Here is a 25,519-nt window from a genome sequence, read left to right on the forward strand (position 1 = left end):
AAGGATGCCCCCCGGGGAAAGGGGGGAAAAAAGGGGCCCCCCAAAAAAAGATGTCCCCCGGGGGGGGAAAGGGGCACAAGGGGGCCCCCAAGGACCCCCCTGGGGGGGGGGGACAAAAATGGGGACACAGCAGGAGTCCCCGGGGAAAAAGGGGCCCCCAAAAGGGGGGGGACACAGCAGGATCCCCTGGGGAAAGGGGACAAAAATTTGGGGAAAAAGGGGGCACTGGGGAAAGGGAAAATTGCCAGGGTTTTGGGAAAGGGGGGAAAAAGGGGGGACCAGCAGGATGTCACCGGGGGTGAAAGGGGGAAAAAATGGGCCACAGGGGGATTCCCCGGGGGGCAAGGGGACACAAGGGGGCCCCCACAGCTTTTTGTCCCCGGGGGGGCGGGGAAAACAAGGGGGGAACAGCAGGTGTCACCGGGGGCCCCAAGGGGGGACACAATTTTGGGGAAAAAAAAATGTCAGGGGGGTTTGAAAGGGGGGACACAAGTGGGGACACAGCGGGGAGTCACCTGGGGCAAGGGGCCCAAAAAAGGGGACAGGGGTGGGGACACAATTTGGGGGACACAGCGGGGAATGCCCCTGGGGAAAGGGGAAAAGTGGGGACAAAACAAAATGTCACCGGGGGGGCAAGGGGACAAAAGGGGGGGGAAAACGCGGGGTTTCCACCGGGGGGGAAAAGGGGACAAAGGGGGGGGCCCACAAAAGGATGTCACCTGGGGGGAAAGGGGGGGACACAATTTTGGGGACACAGCAGGATGTCACCGGGGGGGAAAGGGGACACAAGTGGGGCCACGGGCCGGAGTCCCCTGGGGCACAAGGGGATGAACCAGGGCCCACAATGGGTGACACAAAGGGGGGACAAAAATGGACCCCCACCGGGGTAGGAGGGGACACAAGAGGTGCCCCCAAGAGGTAAACATAAGGGGGTGACAAAATTTGGGCGTGGGGGGGATGCAAAAAGGTGCCCAAACCCGGCAGTAAGAGGGCCCAAAAACCTGTGACACAATGGGGGCACAAGGGGACACAACAGGACGACCCCAAGGTGTGAGGTGACCCCACCAGCTGGTGAGGTGACACAACTGGGGGTTTCCGAGGGGACCCCAACTGGGGGTCCGAGGGGACACAGGGGACACCCCCAAAAGAGTGGGGTTTGAACAACAGGGGGCGTCACAACCGATTCCCACCACACGGGGTTTGCCTTTTGCGCGGCGCACAGCGGGGGGGGGGACGGGGGCGCGTGTGTGTGTGTTGTACAGTCCCCCCCCCCCCCTTGGGAGGGGAAAACAGGCGGAGGGGCCCCCCACCCCCCCCCCCCCGGCGGGGGGGGCCAGGTGGGGTTTGGTGACACCACAGTCAGAGCCCCCGGGCGCGGGGGATGTCGGGAAAAAGGGCCCCTGCTTTTTTGTTTGGGGGGGTGACGTGGGGGAAGGGGAAGGACCCCCCAACCGCTCCGTCCCCCCAAAGCCCCCCCCGCTGTCCCAAAAACCCTCTCCCGTGCCCCTTAAATCCCCCTTCCCTCCCCCCCCAAAACTCCCCCGTTTCCCCAAAATTTCCCCCTGCTTCCTTTACATAATACCGCGTCCCCAAAATTTCCCCCCCCCGTCCCCCAAAAATACCCGCCTTGTTCCCTCAAATACACCCTGGGCCCCCTAAAAAACCCGTGCCCCTAAATACCCCCCCCCCCCTTTTAAAGAGGGCTTCAGTGCCCCCTTTTACGCCCAAAATTTTATCAGGGGGGCCCCCCCAAATGCCTCAGTCCCCCCCAAAACCCCCCCGTGCCCCCCAAATGTGCTCTGCTGCCCCCAGAAAATCCCTTCGTGCACCCTAAAACCCCATGTGCCCTCTAAACACCCCTCCTGTCCCCTCAAATCCTCCCACTTTCCCCTAAATATCCCCCCCCGGGGCCCCTTTAAATCCCCCCTTTTTGCCCCCAAAAATCCCCCGCAATTAACCCCTGTCCCTCTAAAAAAACCCTTTTTCCCCAAAATTTAACCCCCCAGTCCCCCCAAAACGCAGCGGTCCCCCAAATCCCCCCCCCCCTTCCCAAAATTACCTCTCCTGTTCCCCTAAAATACCCCCCCTGCCCCCAAAAATCCCCGTTCCCCCTAAATACCCCCATGAAACCCCTAACCCCCCCCAGTGTGCCCTAAATACCCTGCGCCCCCTAAAAACTCCCCCTGTCCCACTAAATACCCCCCTCTCCCCCTAAATACACCCCCAAAAAACCCCCCCAAAGCAAAATGAATGCCCCCAGGGGGTTTTGCTGAACGGCCCCCGGGGCTCCCCCTAAATCCCCCGGGCCCCCCCCCTAAATACCCCCCCTTTTTGTTCCACCAAACCCCCACCCTCCTAAACACCCCCACGTGCCCGAAATTCCCATGCTGTCCCCTAAAATACCCCACGCCCCCTAAATACCCCCCACGCTCCCCCAATACCCCCCAGTTTTCTCAAATCTACTCCCTTGCCCCCCCTCAATCCCCCCCCTCTTCCCTAAACCCCCCCGTCCCCCCCAATTCCCCCACGCCCCATAAGGCTCCTCCTGTTCTCCCAATTACCCCGTGCTCCAAAAATTACCCCACGTGATCCCCAAAAACCCCCCCTTGTGCCCCCTAAACCCCCTCCTTTTCCCCCCAAACCCCCAAAACACCCGCCCCCCTTAAAACACCCCTTCTTCCCCCCTAAATCCCCCATGCCCCCCCCCCCCCCCCAAAAATTGCCCCCCCTTTTTTCCCCAAATTCCCCCAAAGCCCCATAAACCCCCCCATGTGACCCCCAAATACCCCCCCTTGTTCCCCAAACCCCCAAACCCCCCCCTCTACCCCCAAAACCCCCCCCAAATTTTCCATTTTTTCATCTCCCCCCCCCCTTCCCCTCCCCCCCAAACTTTTCCCCCCCCAAATTCCTTTTCTCCCCTTCAATCCCCCTGCCCCCAAAACCCTTTTTTTTCCCCCCTAAAATCCCCCTTTTTCCCCTCCCAAACCCCTTTTTCCCCCCCCAAATTTGTCCTTTTGCCCCCCAATTCTTTCTACCCCCAAACCCCTTTTCCCCCAAACCCAAATCCCCCACTCTTCCCAAAATTTCCCCCATTCCAAAAAACCCCCTTTCTCTCCCCAAACCCTTTTTTCCCCAAACCCCCCTTTTCCCCGGGGGTTTTTTCCCCCCCCCCAAAAATCCCCCTTTTTTTCCCCCCAAACCCCCCTTTTTCCCCCCCTAGGACCCCCCCACCTTTACCCCCAAAATTTTTTTCCCCCCTTTCTCTTCCAACGCTCCGCACAGGCCCGAAGCCTCAGTTTTCCCCGCAGGTCCCCGGGGGCCCCCCCCAAAGGCGAACACAGCGCCCCCCGAAAGGGCCCGGGGATGAGTGGGGCCTCAAAGCGGAAAACCGCTCGGAAATTCCCCGGCCACTTCCGGAAAACGCTCGTAAACCCGGGGAAAAGGGGAAAAAGGGCCCCGGGGGAAAAGCCACGCCCTCTCACGAAAACTCAACAAAACCGCCCATCGCGGCGGGCGGGAAAAAGAGCGGAGCCCGGGTCTGGCCCGCCCCCCCTGCGTTAAACCCCGCCCCCCCCAGTGAGGAGGCTATATAAGGCGGTGGGAGGGGGGTTGAGCTCAGTCGCGCGGAGAGGGGCGCCCCGGCCCGGGAAAGGGAAAAAGGGGGGGGGTCCGGGGCGGCGGTGTTACGGGCTTTTGCCGGGCGCGGGAGTGTTAAACCGGTTAGCGGGTGGTCGCGGGTAGAGCTGTAGGGCGGCGTCTTTTGGGGCCCCTTTTCCCGGGGGAGCCATGCACGGGGGGAGCGCCGTCGGGCGCAGCGCGTGCCCGCTGCGCACCATCAAGCGGGTGCAGTTCGGGATCCTCAGCCCGATGAGATGGTTACAGCGCGGGGGGGGGTGGGGGGGGGGCCCGGGGCGGGACCGGGAAAGGGGTGGGGAGGGGGGGGGGGGCCCCGGGGCGGAGGGGCGGGCCCGGGGAAAAACAGGGAGACGGCGGGGGAGGGGGGAAGAGGGGCGTTTTGCGCACGCGCCCCTGCCGTTGGGCCCCCCCGGGAAAAAGCGCCCCCCCCAGGGGGGGGGCGGTAGTGCGGCCCGAGGGTCGGAGGGGGAGGGGGTGGGGGGGGGGTGTTAGAGGGGACTTTGGGGGTCTCTGGCGGGGGGGGGGAGGGGGGTTTTGGGGGCCGTTGGGGGGGACTCTGGACCCCTATGGGGGGCGCTTGGGGGGTCGTCATGGTGTTTTTGGGGGGGTCTTGGGTGTCCCCGGGGGGGGGGGGGGGGGGGATTTGAGGAATTTGTTTTGGGGGGGCCTGGGGGGTTTTTTTGGGGGGGGGGGTTTTAGCCCTACCCGGGGGGGGGTTTTTGGTTTGTGGGGGTCTCTGGGGCCCCTTTTAGGGTTTCCCGGGGGGGGGGGAGGGGGGGTCCTTGGGGTCCTGGGGGTTTTTTTGGGGGATGGCAGGGGAAAGGGCTTGGGCCCGGGGGGGTCACTTGTGGGGGGTTTGCTGCGGTGCCTTGGGGGGCCCAGGGGGGTTTCCCGGGGTGGGTTTTTGGGGGACTTTGAGCCCCACGGAGGTCACTGGGGGGGGTTTTTGGGGGGGTTTTTGGGGTTTTTGGGGGGATTTTGGGGGGTTTGGGGGGGTTCTGGGCTCTGTGATGGCCATTTGGGGGGGGGGGAAGGGGGGGGGAGTTCCTGGGTGCTATTGGAGGGTGGGTTTTGGGGGGGGGGGGGGGGGGGGCTTTTAGCCCTATGGGGGCCATGGTGGGGTTATTATGGTGTTTTCCCGGGGGTCTGGGTTTTTATGGGGGGGCCTGGGGGGATTTCCCTTTAGTGGGTGTGGGCCCTTTTGGGAGGGGGGGGGGGGTCTTGGGGGGGGGGGGGGGGTGAGGGGCGTTCGGTTTCCTTGGGGGGGGTCTTTGGGATTTTAAATTTGGGGGGGGCCTGGGGGGGGTGGGGCCCCATGGGGGTCCGATGGACTCCCCTGTGGTTTTTTTGGGGGTTTTTTTTGGGGGGGGAGGAGGGGGGGGGGTTGGCAGAGGGGGTTGGGTTTTATGGTGGGGGTTGCTGTGTTTTTTGGGGTTTTTGGGGGGTCTTTGGATTTATGGGAATCCTGTGGATCTCTTTTGGGGGGGGGGGGGGGGGGTTGCTTGTGGGGTGTTTTGCAATCTGTGGGTTTTTTAAATTTTTTAAAAAGGGTGTTTTAGGAAAGGGTTTAGGTCCCTTTTTTGGGGGGAACTCTGGGGGGCCTTTTTTGGGGGGGGAAAAATTTTTGGGGTCCCACAGGGGGTGGGGGGGGTGGGGAGGGAATATTGGGGTTTTTTTCTTGGGGGTGGAGTAAAATTTTTGGGGTCCGGGGGGGGTGGGAAATTTTTTTTCTGGGGGGGGGGGGCCTTTGGGGGGGGGGGGTCCCTTTGGGGTGGGGGGGCTTTGGGGGGTCCTTTTGGGGGGTTTTTTGGGGACAGGAGGGGCTTTGGGATTGTTTTGGGGGCCCCTTTGGGGTGGGGGTCCTTTGGGGGTCCCTTTGGGAAAAAAAGGGGGGGCCTTGGGCCTTTTGGGGGCCCCTTTGGGGTGGGGGCCTTTGGGGGGGACCCCTTTTTGGGGGTTTTTTTTGGGGGTCCCTTTGGGGTGGGGGTCTTTTGGGGTCCTTTGGGGTCCTTTGGGGTTTGGGGGCTTTGGGCCCTTTTTGGGGGGGGTCCTTTGGGGGGCCCCTTTGGGGGGGGGGGCTTTGGGGGGTCCTTTAGGGGGTCCTTTGGGGGGGGGGGGCCTTTAGGGGCCCTTTGGGGGGGGGGCCCTTTTTAGGGCCCTTTTGGGGGGGGGGGGGGCCCTTCGGGGGTCCTTTAGGGGGTCCCTTTGGGGGGGGGGGGCCTTTAGGGCCCCTTTTGGGGGAGGGGGACCTTTAGAGGGCCCTTTGGGGGAGGGGGCCCTTCGGGTCTTTTGGGGGCCCCTTTGGGGCTGGGGGGGGCTTTGGGGCCCTTTTGGGGGACCCTTTGGGGGGGGATCCTTTAGGGTCCTTCAGGGTCCTGCGGGGGGGGAAGGTGTGGAATCTTTAGGTTCATTTGGGGGGGGAGGAAACTGGGCCCCCGGTGGGTTGGGGGGAGGGGGGGGGGGTTTTGGGATGAGTTTGGGGATTTGGGGGGGGGGTGACCCTTTTTTTTTTCCCCCCTTCCCAAAAAGGGATGTCGGTGGGAGGGGGGCACCCGGTACCCGAGGACCCAGAGGGGGGGGCCCAAATTTGGGGGGGCTGTGGACCCCCGGCAGGGCGTCATGAGAAAACCCGGGCGCTCCCCAGACCTGCGGGTGAGGGGGGGGGGGCCCAGACCACACCCCAAATGCTCTCAAAAAAAAAAACCCAAGTGCCCCCAAAGGAGCCCGAATGTCGGAATAACCCCCAAAACCCCCCAAAAATCCCCCCAAATTTCCCCCAAAATAAGGTTTTTTTTTGGGTTTTTTGTTGTGAATGGGAGGGGGTGATTTGGGGTTTTAGGAAGCCTAGTGTTCTCAAATCTCAGTTTTTTAGGGGTTAGATTTCTGAAACGATCCCCAAAACCCTCAGTCGCCCCAAAATTTCTCGGTTTACAGGTCGCCCCAAAATTTAGCCCCGAATTGAATTCTCCAGGATTATCCCAAAGTTGTCCAGAAATTTTTCAGAAATTTCTCCAGAATGCCAGAAAACCCCCCAAAAAACCCCGAAAGTCCTGGAAGTGGGTAGAGCGCTTCGGGTTTTCCAAAGCGATCCCAGGGTGTGAAATTCCCCTGAATTGCCCAAAAAGTTTCAAAAAGAGGAAATTCTCCCAAATTCCCCCAAATTCATCGGTTTCCTGCCCCCCCCCGAGATTCCCAAAATTACCCAAATCTGCACGAAGTTGCCCCCAAAACTTGAAATCCCCCCCCAAATGCCCGATTTAGGTGGAAATGCCCAAATTGAAGGATCACGCCCAATGCCCCAAAATTTGTGGAATTCCAAAATCGATAGTTCCGCAGCTCAAGGGAAACTTTTATAGAAATTTCCCCCAAAATTTGCCAGAATTTCCGAGTTTTTCAAAAATTTTTCCAATTTTTTGGAAAATTTCCTAAATTCCCCCCAAAGTTCAGAACCCGTCCCCAAATTCTCCAAATTCTGGGGGAACCCCACGTTTCCCAAATGCTGTCAAATTTTTTCCCAAAATTTCCCCCAAATTTTTCAGAGTTTTCCCCAAATTACCCCAAAAACCCCTACCCCCCTCAAATGCCCCCAAATGCCCCCCGACCCCCAGCCAAAATTCCCCAAATCGCCCCCCAAACCCATAATGCCCTTTATTTTTCCCCCGTGAACAACCCGTTTATGGAATGATTCAAGTTTTATATTTTTTTTTTCTACAAAAAAGGGGTGAAAACGCCCCATTTTTACAATTTCCCCGGTTTCCCGAATTGCCTGCGGAGTTCTGCGCAAGCGTGATTAAATTTAAAATTAAATTATTAAATTCCCCGGTGCGGCCCCCAAGCTCTCCAAAAAGGCTCAAATTTTCCCCGTTTTTGTTGCAAATTATTCCTGTTTTCTGTTGGCCCCAAAATTTATAAAGTCTCCCCCAAAATTCCCCAAATCCCATCGATCTCTAATTTCCCCCCAAATCCCCCCAGGGGACCCAAAGATCGTTGCCTGAATTGTTTTTTTGGGTTATCCAGAATTTCTAGGAATTGCACAAATCCGGGAATTTCCCCCAAAATTTTTTTTAAATTTGGGTTCCCAAATGCTTTCAGAACCCTAAATTCTCCCAAAAAGCCCCAAACCTTTTTAAGGGGGCCCCCCAAAATTTTTCCCCCGAGTTTCCAGATTTCCCCCCTTCCCCCCATTTCCCCGTCATTTCCCCAAAAACTTCCCCCCTAAATGACCCAATCCCCAAAGCGACCCTTTTTTTGCAATTTTCCCGTTTCAAAAGGGTGAAAAAGCCCCAAAGCAAAAATGGCCCCCAACTTTCCCCAAATTCCCCCAATTCGGGGAGTGAGTGGGGGCCCGAATTTTCTTCTTTTTATTGTGATTTAAATTAATCCAAATTTTTTTCTAAAATCCCGAATTTTTACCCAAATTTTTCCCCCCCTTGGAGGGGGTTTTTAATTGTTTCAGACGGCCCAAAACTCCCCCAAATCCCCCCCTTCGCGAGTTCCCAAATTCCATCTTTTTCCCCCAAATTTGCCCCGATGAGGCCCCCCCAAATTTCCCCCAAAATTGCCCCAAAATTGGTCCCCCCAAATTCCCCCAAAAATTCCCCCCAAAATTTTTTCATTTCCCCCCAAAATTCCCCCAAAATTTTCCTCCATTTTGCCCAAAAATTCCCTTTTCCCAAAAATTCCCCCTTTTTCCCCAAAATTCCCCCCAAAATTCCCAAAAATTCCCAGTCTCCCCCCCAAATTTTCCCCCAAAATTCCCCCCAGGCCCCAAAATTCCCAATTCTCCTTTTCCCCCAAATTCCCCCGCTCTCCCCCCAAAAATTCCCCCCCAATTTTTTTCCCCAAATTCCTCCATTTTGTCCAAAATTCCCCGGTTCCCCCAAAATTGCCCCCCAAATTTTTTCCCCTTTTTTGCCCCAAATTTCCCATTTTCCCCCAATTGCCCCCCAAACCCTTGGTTTTCCCCCCAAAATTTCCCCCAAACCCCCCTTCCCCCAAAATTTTTTTTTCCCCCCCAAAATTCCCCAAAAATTCCCTTTTTCCCTTTTCCCCCTCTGCCCAAATTCCCCAAATTCCCTCGGTCTCCCCCCAAAATTTCCCCAAATTCCCCCAGTTCCCCCAAAATTCCAAATTTTCTTCGTTCCCCCAAAATTCCCCAAAAATTCCTTCTTTTCCCCAAAATTGCCCAAATTTTTCATCCCCCCAAAATTCCCCAAATTCCCCTTCTTTCCCAAAAAATTTCCCCAATTCCCTTTGCCCCAAATTTTTGGTTTGCCCCTTTTCCCCTTTTTTCCCAAATTCCTCGGTCTCCCCCAAAATTCCCAAATTTCCCCCCATTTCCCAATTCCTGGCCCCCCCAAAATTCCCAAAAAATTCCTCGTCTCCCCCAAAATTCCAAATTTCCATTTTCCAAAAAAAATTTTCCCCTTTTTTCCCCCCAAAATTGCCCAAATTTCCCCTCCTTTTTCCCAAATTCCTCTGGTCTGCCCCAAAATTCCCCAATTCCTCCCTTGCCCCTTTTTTTCCCCCCAAAATCCCCATTTCCCCCATTTGCCCCAATTTCCCCCAAGATTAATTCCCCCAAAAAAGATCAAAAGGCTCCCAGTTTAAACCCCCCCCCCAAAATTTCCCAGGTTTTGACCCCCTTTTTTGGGGTTTTTTTGGGGAAATTGTCCATTTGGGGCCGTTGGTTTGGGTTGGGGAAGGAGGGGGGGTCCCTTTTTGGGCCCCTTTTGGGGGGTCCTTTTGGGTTTTTTTTTGGGCCTTTTTGGGGGGGGGGGGCCATTTTTGGGCCTTTTTTGGCCTTTTTTTGGAGTTCATTTTGGGGGGCCCTTTTTTGGGGGGCCCCCCTTTTTGGGGCCTTTTTTGGGGCCTTTTGGGGGGTCCCTTTTTGGGGGGCCCCCTTTTTGGGTTTTTTTTTGGGGGGCCCCCCCCTTTTTTGTTCCTTTTTGGGGGGGCTCCATTTTGGGCCCTTTTGGGGGGGGTTCCCCCTTTTTGGGGGCCCCCCCTTTTTTGGGTCGTTCCCATTTTGGGCCTTTTTTTGGCCCTTTTTTGGGGGGGCTGCCTTTTTGGGTCTTTTTTTGGGAGCCCCCCTTTTTGGGGGGGTTCCCATTTTGGGCCTTTTTGGGCCCCCCCTTTGGGGGGGGGTTTCCTTTTGGGCCCTTTTTTTGGGGGCTCCCTTTTTTGGGCCCATTTTTGGGCCCCCTTTTTTGGGTCATTCCATTTTTGGGGCTTTGGGCCTTTTGGGGGGTTCCTTTTTTTTGGGGTCCCTTTTTTGGGGCCTTTTTGGTTTTTTTTGGTCTTTTTGGGGCTGCTTTTGGGTTTTTTTGGGGTCCCCATTTTTGGGGGGGTCCCCATTTTGGGTTGATTCCCTTTTTGGGGTTTTTTTGGGGGTCCTTTTTGGGGGGGGCCCTTTTTGGGGGGGGTTCCTTTTTGGGGCCTTTTGGCCCTTTTTTAAGGGGTTTTTTTTTTGGGTGTGTTTTTGGGGGGCCTTTTTGGGCCCCTTTTTGGGGGGGGTTCTTTTTGGGGGGTTTTTTTTTGGGGGTGCCATTTTTGGGTTTTTTGGGGGGTTTTTTTTAGGTCCCCTTTTGGGGGGGGCCCCTTTTGGGGCCTTTTTGGGGGCTCCCTTTTTTTGGGCCCCCATTTGGGCCCCCCCTTTTTGGGTGACCCCCTTTTTGGGTTTTTGGGCCCTTTTTGGGTGTTTTGGGGGCCCCTTTGGGGGGCCCCCCCCTTTTTTTGGGCCCCTTTTTTGGGGCGATTCCCTTTTTGGGGGTTTTTTGGGGGTCCCATTTTGGGCCCCCTTTTGGGGGATTCCTTTTGGGGCCCCTTTTTTGGCCCTTTTTAAAGGGGGGTTCCATTTTTTGGGGCGTTTTTGGGGGCCCTTTTTGGGGGGCCCCCTTTTTGGGGGGGTTTTTTTTGGGGTCTTTTTGGGCCCCCATTTTGGGGGGGGCCTTTTTTTTGGCCCCCTTTGGGGGGGTTTTTGGGGCCTTTTGGGGGGGTCCCTTTTTTTGGGCCCCTTTGGGCCCCCCTTTTTGGGTCGTTTTTTTTGGGCCTTTTTGGGGTTTTGGGGGTGATTTGGGGCCCTTTGTGCCCCCCCAGGGTCATTTTTTTGGGGTTTTTTGGGGGGTTTTTTTTGGGGGCCCCCATTTTTGGTCAATTTTTTTTGGGGTCCTTTTTGGGGGTGTTTTGGGGTCGGAGTTGGGGTCGGGGTTAGGGTTGGGGTCGGGGTCGGGGTTGGGGTCGGGGTCGGGGTTGGGGTCAGGGTTGGGGTCGGGGTTAGGGTCGGGGTCAGGGTTAGGGTCGGGTCGGGGTCAAGGTCGGGGTTAGGGTTGGGGTCAGGGTCGGGGTTAGGGTCAGGGTTAGGGTCGGGGTCGGAGTTGGGGTCGGGGTCAGGGTCGGGGTTGGGGTCAGGGTCGGGGTTGGGGTTGGGGTCAGAGTCGGGGTTAGGGTTGGGGTCGGGGTTAGGGTTGGGGTCGGGGTTAGGGTCGGGGTTGGAGTTGGGGTCGGGGTTAGGGTCAGGGTCGGAGTCGGGGTCAGGGTCGGGATCAGGGTCGGGGTCAGGGTCGGGGTCAGGGTCGGGGTCAGGGTTAGGGTTGGGGTCAGGGTTAGGGTTAAGGTCGGGGTCGGGGTTAGGGTCGGGATCAGGGTCGGGGTCGGGGTCAGGGTTAGGGTTGGGATCAGGGTTGGGATCAGGGTCGGGATCAGGGTCGGGGTAGGGTTAGGGTTGGGATCAGGGTCAGGGTTGGGATCAGGGTCAGGGTTGGGGTCGGGGTCAGGGTTGGGGTTGGGATCGGGGTCGGGGTCGGGGTTGGGGTTGGGGTCGGGGTTGGGGTTGGGGTCGGGGTCGGGGTTGGGGTCAGGGTTGGGGTTGGGGTCAGGGTTGGGGTTGGGGTCAGGGTTGGGGTTGGGGTTGGGGTCGGGGTTGGGGTTGGGGTCGGGGTTAGGATCGGGGTCAGGGTTAGGGTCGGGGTTGGGATTGGGGTCGGGGTCAGGGTCGGGGTCAGGGTCGGGGTCAGGGTTGGGGTCGGGGTCAGGGTTGGGGTCGGGGTCGGGGTCAGGGTTAGGGTTGGGATCAGGGTCGGGGTCGGGGTTAGGGTCGGGGTCAGGGTCGGGGTCGGAGTCGGGGTCAGGGTCGGAGTTGGGGTCGGGGTCAGGGTCGGGGTCGGAGTTGGGGTCGGGGTTAGGGTTGGGATCAGGGTCGGGGTTGGGGTCAGGGTCGGGGTCGGAGTTGGGGTCGGGGTTAGGGTTGGGGTCGGGGTCGGGGTTGGGGTCAGGGTTGGGGTCGGGGTTAGGGTCGGGGTCAGGGTTAGGGTCGGGTCGGGGTCGGGGTCAAGGTCGGGGTTAGGGTTGGGGTCAGGGTCGGGGTTAGGGTCAGGGTTAGGGTCGGGGTCGGAGTTGGGGTCGGGGTTGGGGTCAGGGTTGGGGTCGGGGTCAGGGTCGGGGTTGGAGTTGGGGTCGGGGTTGGGGTCAGGGTCGGGGTTGGGGTCGGGTCGGGGTCGGGGTCGGAGTTGGGGTCGGGTTGGGGTCGGGGTTGGGGTCGGGGTCGGGGTTGGGGTCAGGGTCGGGGTTGGGGTCGGAGTTGGGGTCGGGGTCGGAGTTGGGGTCGGGGTCGGGGTCGGGGTCGGGGTTGGGGTCGGGGTTAGGGTCGGGGTAGGGTTAGGGTCGGGTCGGGGTCGGGGTCAAGGTCGGGGTTAGGGTTGGGGTCAGGGTCGGGGTTAGGGTCAGGGTTAGGGTTGGGGTCGGAGTTGGGGTCAGGGTCGGGGTTAGGGTCAGGGTTGGGGTCAGGGTTGGGGTCGGAATTGGGGTCGGGGTCAGGGTCGGGGTTAGGGTTAGGGTTGGGTCGGGGTTAGGGTCGGGGTTAGGGTTAGGGTCGGGGTCAAGAGCGGGGTTGGGGTTAGGGTCGGGGTTGGGGTCAGAGTCAGGGTCGGAGTTGGGGTCAGGGTTAGGGTTGGGGTCGGGGTTGTGGTCAGGGTTAGGGTTGGGGTTGGGGTCGGGGTTAGGGTCGGGGTCAGGGTTGGGGTCAGGGTCAAGGTCGGGTTCAGGGTCAGGCTTAGGGTCAGGGTTAGGTTTGGGGTCAGGGTCAGGGTTAGGGTCAGGGTTGGGGTCAGGGTTAGGGTCAGGGTCAGGGTTGGGGGGGGAGTGGACTGGGGGCTCGAAGTGGGGATTTAGGGGTTCTTGGGGGGGGTTGTGGGGTTTTAGGGGGCTGGAGGTGGGGTTTGGGGGGGGATTGGGGGTGGAGTGGGGAGCTTGGGGGTTTTGAGGGGGGTCTTTCAGGGGTAGGGGGGATTTGGGGTTTTTGGGGGGTTGGGGTTTTGGAGGGGCTGGGGATGGGTTTGGGGGGCTGGAGGGGAGAATTTGGGGGTTTGGGGGTGTTGGAGTTGTGGGGTTTGGGGCTTTGGGGGGCTGGAGGTGGGGTTTTGGGGGGTTGGGGGTCGTTCAGGGGTAGGGGGGTTTAGGGTTTTAGGGGGAGGAGGTGGGGGTTGGGGGGTTGGAGTGGAGATGGGGGGCTTTCGCAGGGGGTCTTTCAGGGGTAGGGGGGATTTGGGGTTTTTGGGGAGTTGGGGTTTTGGAGGGGCTGGGGATGGGTTTGGGGGTCTGGAATTTTGGGGGATGGGTTTGGGGGGTTGGAGTTTTGGGGGATGGGTTTGGGGGGTTGGAGTTGTGGGGTTTGGGGCTTTTGGGGGGCTGGAGGTGGGGTTTTGGGGGGGTTGGAGATGGAGTTGGGGGGGCTTGGGGGCTTTTGGGGGGGTCTTTCAGGGGTAGGGGGATTTGGGGTTTTTGGGGTGTTTGGGGTTTTGGAGGGGCTGGGGATGGGTTTGGGGGCTGGGGTTTTGGGGGATGGGTTTGGGGGGTTGGATGGGGAGAATTTGGGTGTTTGGGGGTGTTGGAGTTGTGGGGTTTGGGGCTTTTGGGGGGCTGGAGGTGGGGTTATGGGGGGGTTGGGGTGTGGGGGTTGGGGGTCTTTCAGGGGTAGGGGGTTTTGGGGTTTTGGGGGGGGAGGAGGTGGGGATGTTTGGGGGTTTTGGGGTTTTGGTGAGGGTATGTTGGGGTTTTAGGGGGGGTGGGAGGTGGGGTTATGGGGGGGCTTGGGGGTTGGTTGAGGGGGGGGGTCTTTCACGGGTAGGGGGTTTGTTTGGGAGTGGTTTTTTGGGTTTGTGGTTGGAGGATGGGGATTATTGGGGGGTTTGGGGTCTTTGGGGTTTTTGGGTGAGGGTTGTGGGGGTTTTAGGGGGGCTGGAGGTGGGGTTTGGGGGGGGGGTTTGGGGGTTTTGAGGGGGGTCTTTCAGGGGTAGGGGGGATTTGGGGTTTTTGGGGAGTTGGGGTTTTTTAGGGGTTGGGGACAGGGGGGTCTGGGGTTTTGAGGGATGGGTTTGGGGGCTGGAGGGGAATTTGGGGGTTTTGGGGTGTTGGAGATGTGGGGTTTGGGCTTTTGGGGGGCTATAGGTGAGAATTTGGGGTTTTGGGGCGTTGGAGTTGTGGGGTTTGGGGCTTTTGGGGGGCTGGAGGGGAGAATTTGGGGGTCTTGGCGGAATGGAGTTGTGGGGCCTGGGTTTTGGGAGTGGGCTTGGGGTTTTTTGGGGGATTTGGGGGTGGGGTTTTGGGAGATGGGTTTGCGGGGGAGGTGGGGTTTAGGGTGTGGTGGTTGGGGGCTTGGGGTTTTGGGGTTGGGTTTGGCGAGATGGAGGTGAGAATTTGGGGGTTTTTGGGGGGTTGGAGGTGCAGGACCTGGGGTTTGGGGTTTTTGGGGTGGGATTCTTGGAAGTGTGGTGTTTTGGGGGACAGGTTTGGGGTTTTGGGGGTTGGTGGACTGGAGGTGGAGGGTCGGGGTATTAAAGGGGGTGGTTTGGGGTTTTTGGTGTGGGATTCTTGGAAGTGTGGGGTTTTGGGGGACAGGTTTGGGGTTTTGGGGGGTTGGAGTTTGGGGTTTGGTGTTTTGGGGAACTGGAGGTGGAGGGTCGGGGTATTAAAGGGGGTGGTTTTGGGGTTTTTGGGGTGGGATTCTTGGAAGCGTGGGGTTTTGGGGGACAGGTTTGGGGTTTTGAGGGACAGATTTGGGGGCTTTTGGTGTTTTGGGGGGCTGGAAGTGGAGGGGTTGGGGGTATTAAAGGGGTTGATTTGGGGTTTTGGGGGTGGGATTCTTGGAAGTGTGGGGTTTTGGGGGACAGGTTTGGGGTTTTGGGGGGTTGGAGTTTGGGGTTTGGTGTTTTGGGGGGCTGGAGGTGGAGGGGTTGGGGGTATTAAGGGGGTTGGTTTGGGGTTTTTGTGGTGGGATTCTTGGAAGTGTGGTGTTTTGGGGGACAGGTTTGGGGTTTTGGGGGTTGGTGGACTGGAGGTGGAGGGTCGGGGTATTAAAGGGGTGGTTTGGGGTTTTTGGGGTGGGATTCTTGGAAGTGTGGGGTTTTGGGGGACAGATTTGGGGTTTTGGGGGGTTGGAGTTTGGGGTTTTGGTGTTTTGGGGAACTGGAGGTGGAGGGTCGGGGTATTAAGGGGGTTGATTTGGGGGTTTTGGGGTGGGATTCTTGGAAGTTGGGGTTTTGGGGGACAGGTTTGGGGTTTTGAGGGACAGATTTGGGGGCTTTTGGTGTTTTGGGGGGCTGGAAGTGGAGGGTTGGGGGTTATTAAGGGGGTTGGTTTGGGGTTTTTGGGGTGGGATTCTTGGAAGTGTGGTGTTTTGGGGGACAGGTTTGGGGTTTTGGGGGTTGGTGGACTGGAGGTGGAGGGTCGGGGTATTAAAGGGGGTGGTTTGGGGTTTTTGGGGTGGGATTCTTGGAAGCGTGGGGTTTTGGGGGCGTCTCAGAAATGTGGGGACAGGTTTGGGGTTTTGGTGTTTTGGGGGGCTGGAGGTGGAGGGTCGGGATATTAAAGGGGGTGGTTTGGGGTTTTTGGTGTGGGATTCTTGGAAGTTGGGGTTTTGGGGGACAGGTTTGGGGTTTTGGGGGTTGGTGGACTGGAGGTGGAGGGTCGGGGTATTAAAGGGGGTGGTTTGGGGTTTTTGGTGTGGGATTCTTGGAAGCGTGGGGTTTTGGGGGACTGGTTTGGGGTTTTGGGGGGCTGGAGTGGAGGGTCGGGGTATTAAAGGGGGTGGTTTGGGGTTTTGGGGGTGGGATTCTTGGAAGTGTGGGGTTTTGGGGGGCGCATCTCGGACACGTGGGGACTTGATGGGGTTCTTGGAAGTTGGGGTTTTGGGGGGTTGGGATTTTGGGGGATGGGGAACTGGAGGTGGAGGGTCGGGGTATTAAAGGCGTTGATTTGGGGTTTTGGGGTGGGATTCTTGCAAGTGTGGTGTTTTGGGGGACAGGTTTGGGGTTTTGGGGGGTTGGAGTTTGGGGTTTGGTGTTTTGGGGAACTGGAGGTGGAGGGTCGGGGTATTAAAGGTGTTGGTTTGGGGTTTTTGGGGTGGGATTCTTGGAAGCGTGGGGTTTTTGGGGGACAGGTTTGGTGTTTTGGGGGGCTGGAGGTGGAGGGTCGGGGTATTAAAGGGGGTGGTTTGGGGTTTTGGGGTGGGATTCTTGGAGGCGTGGGGTTTGGGGGTGTCTCAGAAATGTGGGGACAGGTTTGGGGTTTTGGTGTTTTGGGGGCTGGAAGTGGAGGGTTGGGGGGATTAAAGGGGGTGGTTTGGGGTTTTTGGGGGTGGGATTCTTGGAAGTGTGGGGTTTTGGGGGCATCTCAGAAACATGGGGACTTGTTGGGGTTCTTGGAAGTTGGGGTTTTGGGGGCTTAGAGTTTGGGGTTTTGGTGTTTTGGGGAACTGGAGGTGGAGGGTCGGGGTATTAAGGGGGTTGGTTTGGGGTTTTGGGGTGGGATTCTTGGAGGTGTGGGGTTTTGGGGACAGGTTTGGGGTTTTGAGGGACAGATTTGGGGGCTTTTGGTGTTTTGGGGGGCTGGAGGTGGAGGGGTTGGGGGTATTAAGGGGTTGGTTTGGGGTTTTGGGGTGGGATTCTTGGAAGTGTGGGGTTTTGGGGGCGTCTTGGAAACATGGGGACTTGTTGGGGTTCTTGGAAGTTGGGGTTTTGGGGGACAGATTTGGGGTTTTGGAGGGTTGGAGTTTGGGGTTTGGGGGCTTTTGGTGTTTTGGGGGACAGGTTTGGGGTTTTGGGGGGTTGGAGTTTGGGGTTTGGTGTTTTGGGGGGCTGGAGGTGGAGGGGTTGGGGGTATTAAGGGGGTTGGTTTGGGGTTTTTGTGGTGGGATTCTTGGAATTGTGGGGTTTTGGGGGACAGATTTGGGGTTTTGGGGGTTGGTGGACTGGAGGTGGAGGGTCGGGGTATTAAAGGGGGTGGTTTGGGTGTTTTTGGGGTGGGATTCTTGGAAGTGTGGGGTTTTGGGGGCATCTCGGACACGTGGGGACTTGATGGGGTTCTTGGAAGTTGGGGTTTTGGGGGGTTGGGATTTTGGGGGATGGGGAACTGGAGGTGGAGGGTCGGGGTATTAAAGGCGTTGATTTGGGGTTTTGGGGTGGGATTCTTGCAAGTGTGGGGTTTTGGGGGACAGGTTTGGGGTTTTGGGGGTTGGCGGACTGGAGGTGGAGGGTCGGGGGATTAAAGGGGGTGGTTTGGGGTTTTTGGCGTGGGATTCTTTGAAGTTGGGGTTTTGGGGGCGTCTCAGAAACATGGGGACTTGTTGGGGTTCTTGGAAGTTGGGGTTTTGGGGGCTTAGAGTTTGGGGTTTTGGTGTTTTGGGGAACTGGAGGTGGAGGGTCGGGGTATTAAAGGGGGTGGTTTGGGGTTTTTGGGGTGGGATTCTTGGAAGCGTGGGGTTTTGGGGGACAGGTTTGGGGTTTTGGGGGACAGATTTGGGGGCTTTTGGTGTTTTGGGGGGCTGGAAGTTGAGGGGCTGGGGGTATTAAAGGGGGTTTGGGGGTTTTGGGGTGGGATTCTTGGAAGTGTGGGGTTTTGGGGGACAGGTTTGGGGTTTTGGGGGTTGGTGGACTGGAGGTGGAGGGTCGGGGTATTAAAGGGGGTGGTTTGGGCTTTTTGGGGTGGGATTCTTGGAAGTGTGGGGTTTTGGGGGACTGGTTTGGGATTTTGGGGGACAGGTTTGGTGTTTTGGGGGGCTGGAAGTGGAGGGGTTGGGGGTATTAAAGGGGGTGGTTTGGGGTTTTTGGGGTGGGATTCTTGGAAGTGTGGGGTTTTGGGGGCATCTCGGACACGTGGGGACTTGATGGGGTTCTTGGAAGTTGGGGTTTTGGGGGCTTAGAGTTTGGGGTTTTGGTTGTTTTGGGGAACTGGAGGTGGAGGGTCGGGATATTAAGGGGGTGGTTTGGGGTTTTGGGGGTGGGATTCTTGGAAGTGTGGGGTTTTGGGGGACAGGTTTGGGGTTTTGGGGGTTGGTGGACTGGAGGTGGAGGGTCGGGGTATTAAAGGGGTGGTTTGGGGTTTTGGGGGTGGGATTCTTGGAAGTGTGGGGTTTTGGGGGCATCTCGGACACGTGGGGACTTGATGGGGTTCTTGGAAGTTGGGGTTTTGGGGTCTTAGAGTTTGGGGTTTTGCTGTTTTGGGGAACTGGAGGTGGAGGGTTGGGGTATTAAAGGGGGTGGTTTGGGGTTTTGGGGTGGGGTTCTTGCAAGTGTGGTGTTTTGGGGGACAGGTTTGGGGTTTTGGGGGTTGGCAGACTGGAGGTGGAGGGTCAGGGTATTAAAGGGGGTGGTTTGGGGTTTTTGGGGTGGGATTCTTGGAAGTTGGGGTTTTGGGGGACAGGTTTGGGGTTTTGGGGGACAGATTTGGGGGCTTTTGGTGTTTTGGGGGGCTGGAAGTGGAGGGGTTTGGGGTATTAAAGGCGTTGATTTGGGGTTTTGGGGGTGGGATTCTTGGAAGTGTGGGGTTTTGGGGGACAGGTTTGGGGTTTTGGGGGGCTGGAGGTGGAGGGTCGGGGTATTAAGGGGGTGGTTTGGGGTTTTGGGGGTGGGATTCTTGGAAGTGTGGGGTTTTGGGGGCATCTCGGACACGTGGGGACTTGATGGGGTTCTTGGAAGTTGGGGTTTTGGGGGCTTAGAGTTTGGGGTTTTGGTGTTTTGGGGAACTGGAGGTGGAGGGTCGGGGTATTAAAGGGGGTGGTTTGGGGTTTTTGGGGTGGGATTCTTGGAAGTTGGGGTTTTGGGGGACAGGTTTGGGGGCTTTTGGTGTTTTGGGGGGCTGGAAGTTGAGGGGTTGGGGGTATTAAAGGGGGTTTGGGGGTTTTGGGGTGGGATTCTTGGAAGTGTGGTGTTTTGGGGGATAGGTTTGGGGTTTTGGGGGTTGGTGAACTGGAGGTGGAGGGTCGGGGTATTAAAGGGGGTGGTTTGGGGTTTTTGGGGTGGGATTCTTGGAAGCGTGGGGTTTTGGGGGACTGGTTTGGGGTTTTGGGGGGCTGGAGGTGGAGGGTTGGGGTATTAAGGGGGTGGTTTGGGGTTTTGGGGGTGGGATTCTTGGAAGTGTGGGGTTTTGGGGGCATCTCGGACACGTGGGGACTTGATGGGGTTCTTGGAAGTTGGGGTTTTGGGGCTTAGAGTTTGGGGTTTTGGTGTTTTGGGGAACTGGAGGTGGAGGGTCGGGGTATTAAAGGGGGTGGTTTGGGGTTTTTGGGGTGGGGTTCTTGGAAGTGTGGGGTTTTGGGGGACAGATTTGGGGGCTTTTGGTGTTTTGGGGAGCTGGAAGTGGAGGGGTTGGGGGTATTAAAGGCGTTGATTTGGGGTTTTGGGGGTGGGATTCTTGGAAGTGTGGTGTTTTGGGGGACAGGTTTGGGGTTTTGGGGGTTGGCGGACTGGAGGTGGAGGATCGGGGTATTAAAGGGGGTGGTTTGGGGTTTTTGGGGTGGGATTCTTGGAAGCGTGGGGTTTTGGGGACATCTCAGAAACATGGGGACTTGTTGGGGTTCTTGGAAGTCGTGGGGGGGGTTTGGGGGTGGATTTGGGGTGATCCAGCGCTGGAGTTGTGGGGTGACCCCTTTTCCCCCCCCGTCCCTACAGAACAACCCTAAAATCAAGGACATCCTGGCCAAGTCCAAGGGGCAGCCCAAGAAGAGGCTGACCCACGTCTACGACCTGTGCAAGGGGAAAAACATCTGCGAGGGGGGGGAGGAGATGGACCACAAATTCGGGGTGGAGCAGCACGAGGGCGACGAGCCGGGCCGCGAGAAGGTGAGCCCGCTAATTAGCGCTCCTTAATTGGCACAGCCGCTCGTTAGGGCGCCCTCCTAATGAGAAGCCCGCCGTGGCGCAGCGGCGCTGATGAGGGACCCCGTTAATGAGGAGACCCGCTAATGAGCAGCCTTCGTTAATGAGCCCGTAACCTTGTATGGCCGTGGTGGCTGCAGGGGCTCTCAGCCCCTTATGGACCCCCCCCTAACGGCCCTATTGACGACCCTATTAACAACCCTATTGACAGCCCTATTAACGACCCTATTGACAGCCCTATTAACGACTCTATTAACGACCCTGTTAACGACCCTGTTAACGACGCTATTGACAGCCCTATTAACAACCCTATTAACGACCCTATTGACAGCCCTATTAACGACCCTATTAACAGCCCTATTGACGGCCCTATTAACGATCCTATTGACAGCCCTATTAACGACCCTATTAACGACCCTGTTAACGACGCTATTGACAGCCCTATTGACAGCCCTATTGACAGCCCTATTGACAGCCCTATTGACGACCCTATTAACGACCCTATTAACGACCCTATTAACGACCCTATTAACATCCCTGTTAACATCCCTGTTAACGACCCTATTAACCAGCACTATTAACAACCCTATTAACGACCCTATTAACAGCCGTACTAGCAGCCCTATTGACGGCCCTATTGACGGCCCTATTGACGGCCCTATTGACGGCCCTATTGACGACCCTGTTAACATCCCTGTTAACGACCCTATTAACCAGCACTATTAACAGCCCTACTAACGACCCTGTTAACAGCCCTACTAGCAGCCCTATTAAGAGCCCTATTAAGGACCCTATTAAGAGCTCTATTAAGAGCCCTATTAAGAGCCCTATTAAGGACCCTATTAAGGATTCTATTAAGGACCCTATTAACAGTCCTATTAATGATCCTATAGGGCCACAGTGGCCACAGGCGCCACCAGCTCCGTTACTGACCCCACTAATTACCCCGTTAACGACCCTCATAGAGCCACACTGGGCTGCCGCTAGGAGCCCTATTGGTCACCCTATGCACGACACCATTAACGACCCTATTAACGACCCCGTTAATGAGCTTCTAACCCTTACGGGGTCACAGCGGCAGCAGATGCTCCCAGCCCCGTTACCGGCCCCACTAATTACCCGTTAACAATCCTATTAATGATCTTATAACCCTATTCCTGATCCCATAACCTTATAGGGTCCGGGTGGCTGTGGGCGCTACCAGCCCCATTCCTGACACCATTCCTGACCCCATAACCTTGTAGGTCACAGCGACTGCGGGCACTACCAGCCCCATTTGTAACCCCATTCCTGACCCCATAACCTTGTAGGGTCACGGCGGCTGCGGGCACTACCAGCCCCATTTGTAACCCCATTCCTGACCCCATAACCTTGTAGGGTCACGGCGGCTGCGGGCACTACCAGCCCCATTTGTAACCCCATTCCTGACCCCATAACCTTGTAGGGTCCCGGCGGCTGCGGGCGCTACCAGCCCCATTTGTAACCCTATCCATGACCCCATTCCTGACCCCATAACCTTGTAGGGTCCACGGCGGCTGCGGGCGCTACCAGCCCCATTTGTAACCCTATCCATGACCCCATTCCTGACCCCATAACCTTGTAGGGTCACAGCGGCTGCGGGCGCTACCAGCCCCATTTGTAACCCCATTCCTGACCCCATAACCTTGTAGGGTCCCGGCGGCTGCGGGCGCTTCCAGCCCCATTTGTAACCCTATCCATGACCCCATTCCTGACCCCATAACCTTGTAGGGTCACGGCGGCTGCGGGCGCTACCAGCCCCATTTGTAACCATATAGATGACCCATTCTGACCCCATAAACTTGTAGGGTCATGCAGCTGCTGGCACTACCAGCCCCATTTGTAACCCTATCCATGACCCCATTCCTGACCCCATAACCTTGTAAGGTCACGGCGATGCAGGCGCTACCTAAGCCCCATTTGTAATCCATTCCTGACCCATAACCTTATAGGGTCACGGCAGCTGCGGGCGCTTCCAGCCCCATTCCTGACCCCATTCCTGACCCCATAACCTTGTAGGTCACGGCAGCTGCGGGCGCTTCCAGCCCCATTCCTGACCCCATTCCTGACCCCATAACCTTGTAGGGTCCCGCGGCTGCGGGCGCTTCCAGCCCCATTTGTAACCCTATCCATACTCCATTCCTGACCCCATAACCTTATAGGGTCACGGCGGCTGCGGGCGCTACCAGCCCCATTCCTGACCCCATTCCTAACCCCATAACCTTGTAGGGTCACGGCAGCTGCGGGCGCTACCAGCCCCATTCCTGCCCCCTTCCTGACCCCATAACCTTGTAGGGTCACGGCGGCTGCGGGCGCTACCAGCCCCATTCCTGACCCCATAACTTTATAGGGTCACGGGGCTGCGGGCGCTACCAGCCCCATTTGTAACCCTATCCATGCCCCATTCCTGACCCCATAACCTTGTAGGGTCACGGCGGCTGCGGGCGCTACCAGCCCCATTCCTGACCCCATACCTTGTAGGGTCACGGCGGCTGCAGGCGCTACTAGCCCCATTCCTGACCCCATAACCTTGTATTGTCCTGGTGGCTACAGGCGCTACCAGCCCCATTCCTGACCCCATAACCTTGTAGGGTCCCGGCGGCTGCGGGCGCTACCAGCCCCATTCCTGACCCCCTTCTTGCCCCCATAACCTTGTAGGGTCATGGCGGCTGTGGGCGCTACCAGCCCCATTCCTGACCCCATTCCTGACCCCCTTCCTGACCCATAACCTTATAGGGTCACGGCGGCTGCGGGCGCTACCAGCCCCATTCCTGCCCCCATTCCTGACCCCATAACCTTGTAGGGTCCTGGCGGCTGCGGGCGCTACCAGCCCCATTCCTGACCCCATTCCTGCCCCCATTCCTGACCCCATAACCTTGTAGGGTCACGGCGGCTGCGGGCGCTACCAGCCCCATTCCTGACCCCATAACCTTGTAGGGTCCCGGTGGCTGCGGGCGCTACCAGCCCCATTTGTAACCCTATCCATGACCCCATTCTGACCCCATAACCTTATAGGGTCACGGCGGCTGTGGGCGCTACCAGCCCCATTCCTGACCCCATAACCTTGTAGGGTCATGGCGGCTGTGGGCGCTACCAGCCCCATTCCTGCCCCCCGTTCCTGACCCCATAACCTTGTAGGGTCCCGGTGGCTGCGGGCGCTACCAGCCCCATTTGTAACCCTATCCATGACCCCATTCCTGACCCCATAACCTTGTAGGGTCACGGCGGCTGCGGGCGCTACCAGCCCCATTCCTGACCCCATTCTGACCCCATAACCTTGTAGGGTCACGGCGGCTGCGGGCGCTACCAGCCCCATTCCTGACCCCATTCTGACCCCATAACCTTGTAGGGTCACGGCGGCTGCGGCGCTACCAGCCCCATTTGTAACCCTATCCATGACCCCATTCCTGACCCCATAACTTTATAGGGTCACGGCGGCTGCGGGCGCTACCAGCCCCATTTGTAACCCTATCCATGACCCCATTCCTGACCCCATAACTTTATAGGGTCACGGTGGCTGCGGGCGCTACCAGCCCCATTCCTGACCCCATTCCTGACCCCATTCCTGACCCCATAACCTTGTAGGGTCCCGGCGGCTGCGGGCGCTACCAGCCCCATTTGTAACCCTATCCATGACCCCATTCCTGACCCTATAACCTTGTAGGGTCATGGCGGCTGCGGGCGCTACCAGCCCCATTCCTGACCCCATTCCTGACCCCATAACCTTGTAGGGTCACGGCGGCTGCGGGCGCTACCAGCCCCATTCCTGCCCCCATTCCTGACCCCATTCCTGCCCCCATTCCTGACCCCATAACCTTATAGGGTCACGGCGGCTGCGGGCGCTACCAGCCCCATTCCTGCCCCCATTCCTGACCCCATTCCTGACCCCATTCCTGACCCCATAACCTTGTAGGGTCCCGGCGGCTGCGGGCGCTACCAGCCCCATTTGTAACCCTATCCAGGACCCCATTCCTGACCCCATAACCTTGTAGGGTCCCGGCGGCTGCGGGCGCTACCAGCCCCATTTGTAACCCTATCCAGGACCCCATTCCTGACCCCATAACCTTGTAGGGTCACGGCGGCTGCGGGCGCTACCAGCCCCATTTGTAACCCTATCCATGACCCCATTCCTGACCCCATAACCTTGTAGGGTCACGGCGGCTGCGGGCGCTACCAGCCGCGGATCCGGCGCGTGGGGCTGGAGCTGTACGCCGAGTGGAAGCACGTCAACGAGGACTCGCAGGAGAAGAAGATCCTGCTGAGCCCCGAGCGCGTGCACGAGGTGCTGAAGCGCGTCCCCGACGACGAGTGCCTGGTGCTGGGCATGGACCCCAAGTTCGCCCGCCCCGAGTGGATGGTTTGCACCGTGCTGCCCGTGCCGCCGCTCGCCGTGCGCCCCGCCGTCGTCATGCAGGGGTCGGCGCGCAACCAGGTGAGGGCGCTCCGGGGGGGTCCTTCAGGTGCGCTTTGGGGGGTCTCCTTGGGGGGGGGGTCTCCTTGGGGGTCTCCTTAAGGTGCACTTTGGGGTCTCCTTGGGGGTCTCCTTGGGGGTCTCCTTGGGGGTCTCCTTAAGGTGCACTTTGGGGTCTCCTTTGGGGTCTCCTTTGGGGTCTCCTTTGGGGTCTCCTTGGGGGTCTCCTTGGGGGTCTCCTTGGGGTCTCCTTAAGGTGCACTTTGGGGTCTCCTTGGGGGTCTCCTTGGGGGTCTCCTTGGGGGTCTCCTTTGGGGTCTCCTTAAGGTGCACTTTGGGGTCTCCTTGGGGGTCTCCTTAAGGTGCACTTTGGGGTCCTTGGGGGCCTCCTTGGGGGTCTCCTTAAGGTGCGCTTTGGGCTCTCCTTCAGGGTCTCTTTAGGGGGGGTCTCCTTGGGGTGCATTTTGGGGTCCTCAGGGGGTCTCCTTAAGGTGCCCTTTGGGGTCCTTGGGGCCTCTTTGGGGGTCTCCTTAAGGTGCACTTTGGGGTCCTTGGGGGTCTCCTTTGGGGTCTCCTTGGGGGTCTCCTTGGGGGTCTCCTTAAGGTGCACTTTGGGGTCCTTGGGGGTCCTTTGGGGTGTCCTTGGGGGTCTCCTTAAGGTGCACTTTGGGGTCCTTGGGGGTCCTTGGGGGTCCTTTGGGGTGTCCTTGGGGGTCTCCTTAAGGTGCACTTTGGGGGGAGATGGTGGGATGGGGGAAAGGAAGGCAGCCGGGGGGAGATGGGTGGGATGGGGGAAAGGAAGGCGTCCGGGGGGAGATGGAAGGGATGGGGGAAAGGAAGGCAGCCGGGGGAGATGGATAGGATGGATCCTCGAGTCCCGCTTGGTTTCCGTGGTTGGAAGAGACGATTCTATCAGTCTGTGATTTTGGGGGCAGGGGGGTTGTGGGGCATTTGGGGGGGGGTTACGTGGTGAGAAGTCATGGGGTTAGGTTGTGGAATTGTGGGGTGGGCAGTTACGGGGTGGGGATGGTGAGGTGGGAAGGCATTTGGGGTTACGGGGTGGGAAGGCAGGGTTACGGAGGGGGCTGCGAGTTGGGAAGGCATTGGGGGTTATAAGGTTGGGATGGGGTTATGGGGTGGGGATGTAGGGGTTGTGGGGTGGGGAGTCACTGGAGCTACGGGGTCGTGGGGTGGGGAGTCGTTACGGGTTGGAGGGGGGTGGGAAGTCATGAGATACGGGGGATTTATGGGGTAGGGAGGGGAGTTACGGGGAGGGAAGCTGTGGGTTTATGGGGTGGGAGTTATG

At 58.2% G+C, this 25,519-nt stretch overlaps 2 protein-coding genes across 2 annotated transcripts in view; both read left to right on the forward strand.

Annotated features, from left to right (window-relative positions):
* LOC146542029 (DNA-directed RNA polymerase II subunit RPB1-like) overlaps positions 1 to 3,593 on the forward strand; it is a 50,407-nt gene extending 46,814 nt beyond the window's left edge. Inside the window, exon 15 of the mRNA XM_085215056.1 lies at positions 3,283 to 3,593. Coding sequence (XP_085071182.1) covers positions 3,283 to 3,593 — 311 coding nt within the window. The remainder of the gene's footprint in view (positions 1 to 3,282) is intronic.
* Positions 3,594 to 3,786: 193 nt separating this feature from the next.
* LOC146542030 (uncharacterized) lies at positions 3,787 to 24,654 on the forward strand. The gene is given in 9 exon segments (XM_085215057.1): positions 3,787 to 3,875; positions 11,412 to 11,519; positions 11,521 to 11,538; positions 11,857 to 11,928; positions 11,970 to 12,059; positions 12,320 to 12,421; positions 19,463 to 19,748; positions 23,953 to 24,262; positions 24,644 to 24,654. Coding segments are annotated over 9 exon segments (1,086 nt in total).
* Positions 24,655 to 25,519: the final 865 nt, after the last annotated feature.

The sequence above is a fragment of the Meleagris gallopavo genome, unplaced genomic scaffold (assembly GCF_905368555.1).
Source record: "Meleagris gallopavo unplaced genomic scaffold, MGAL_WU_HG_1.1 scaffold_2, whole genome shotgun sequence".
NCBI lineage: Eukaryota > Metazoa > Chordata > Aves > Galliformes > Phasianidae > Meleagris > Meleagris gallopavo.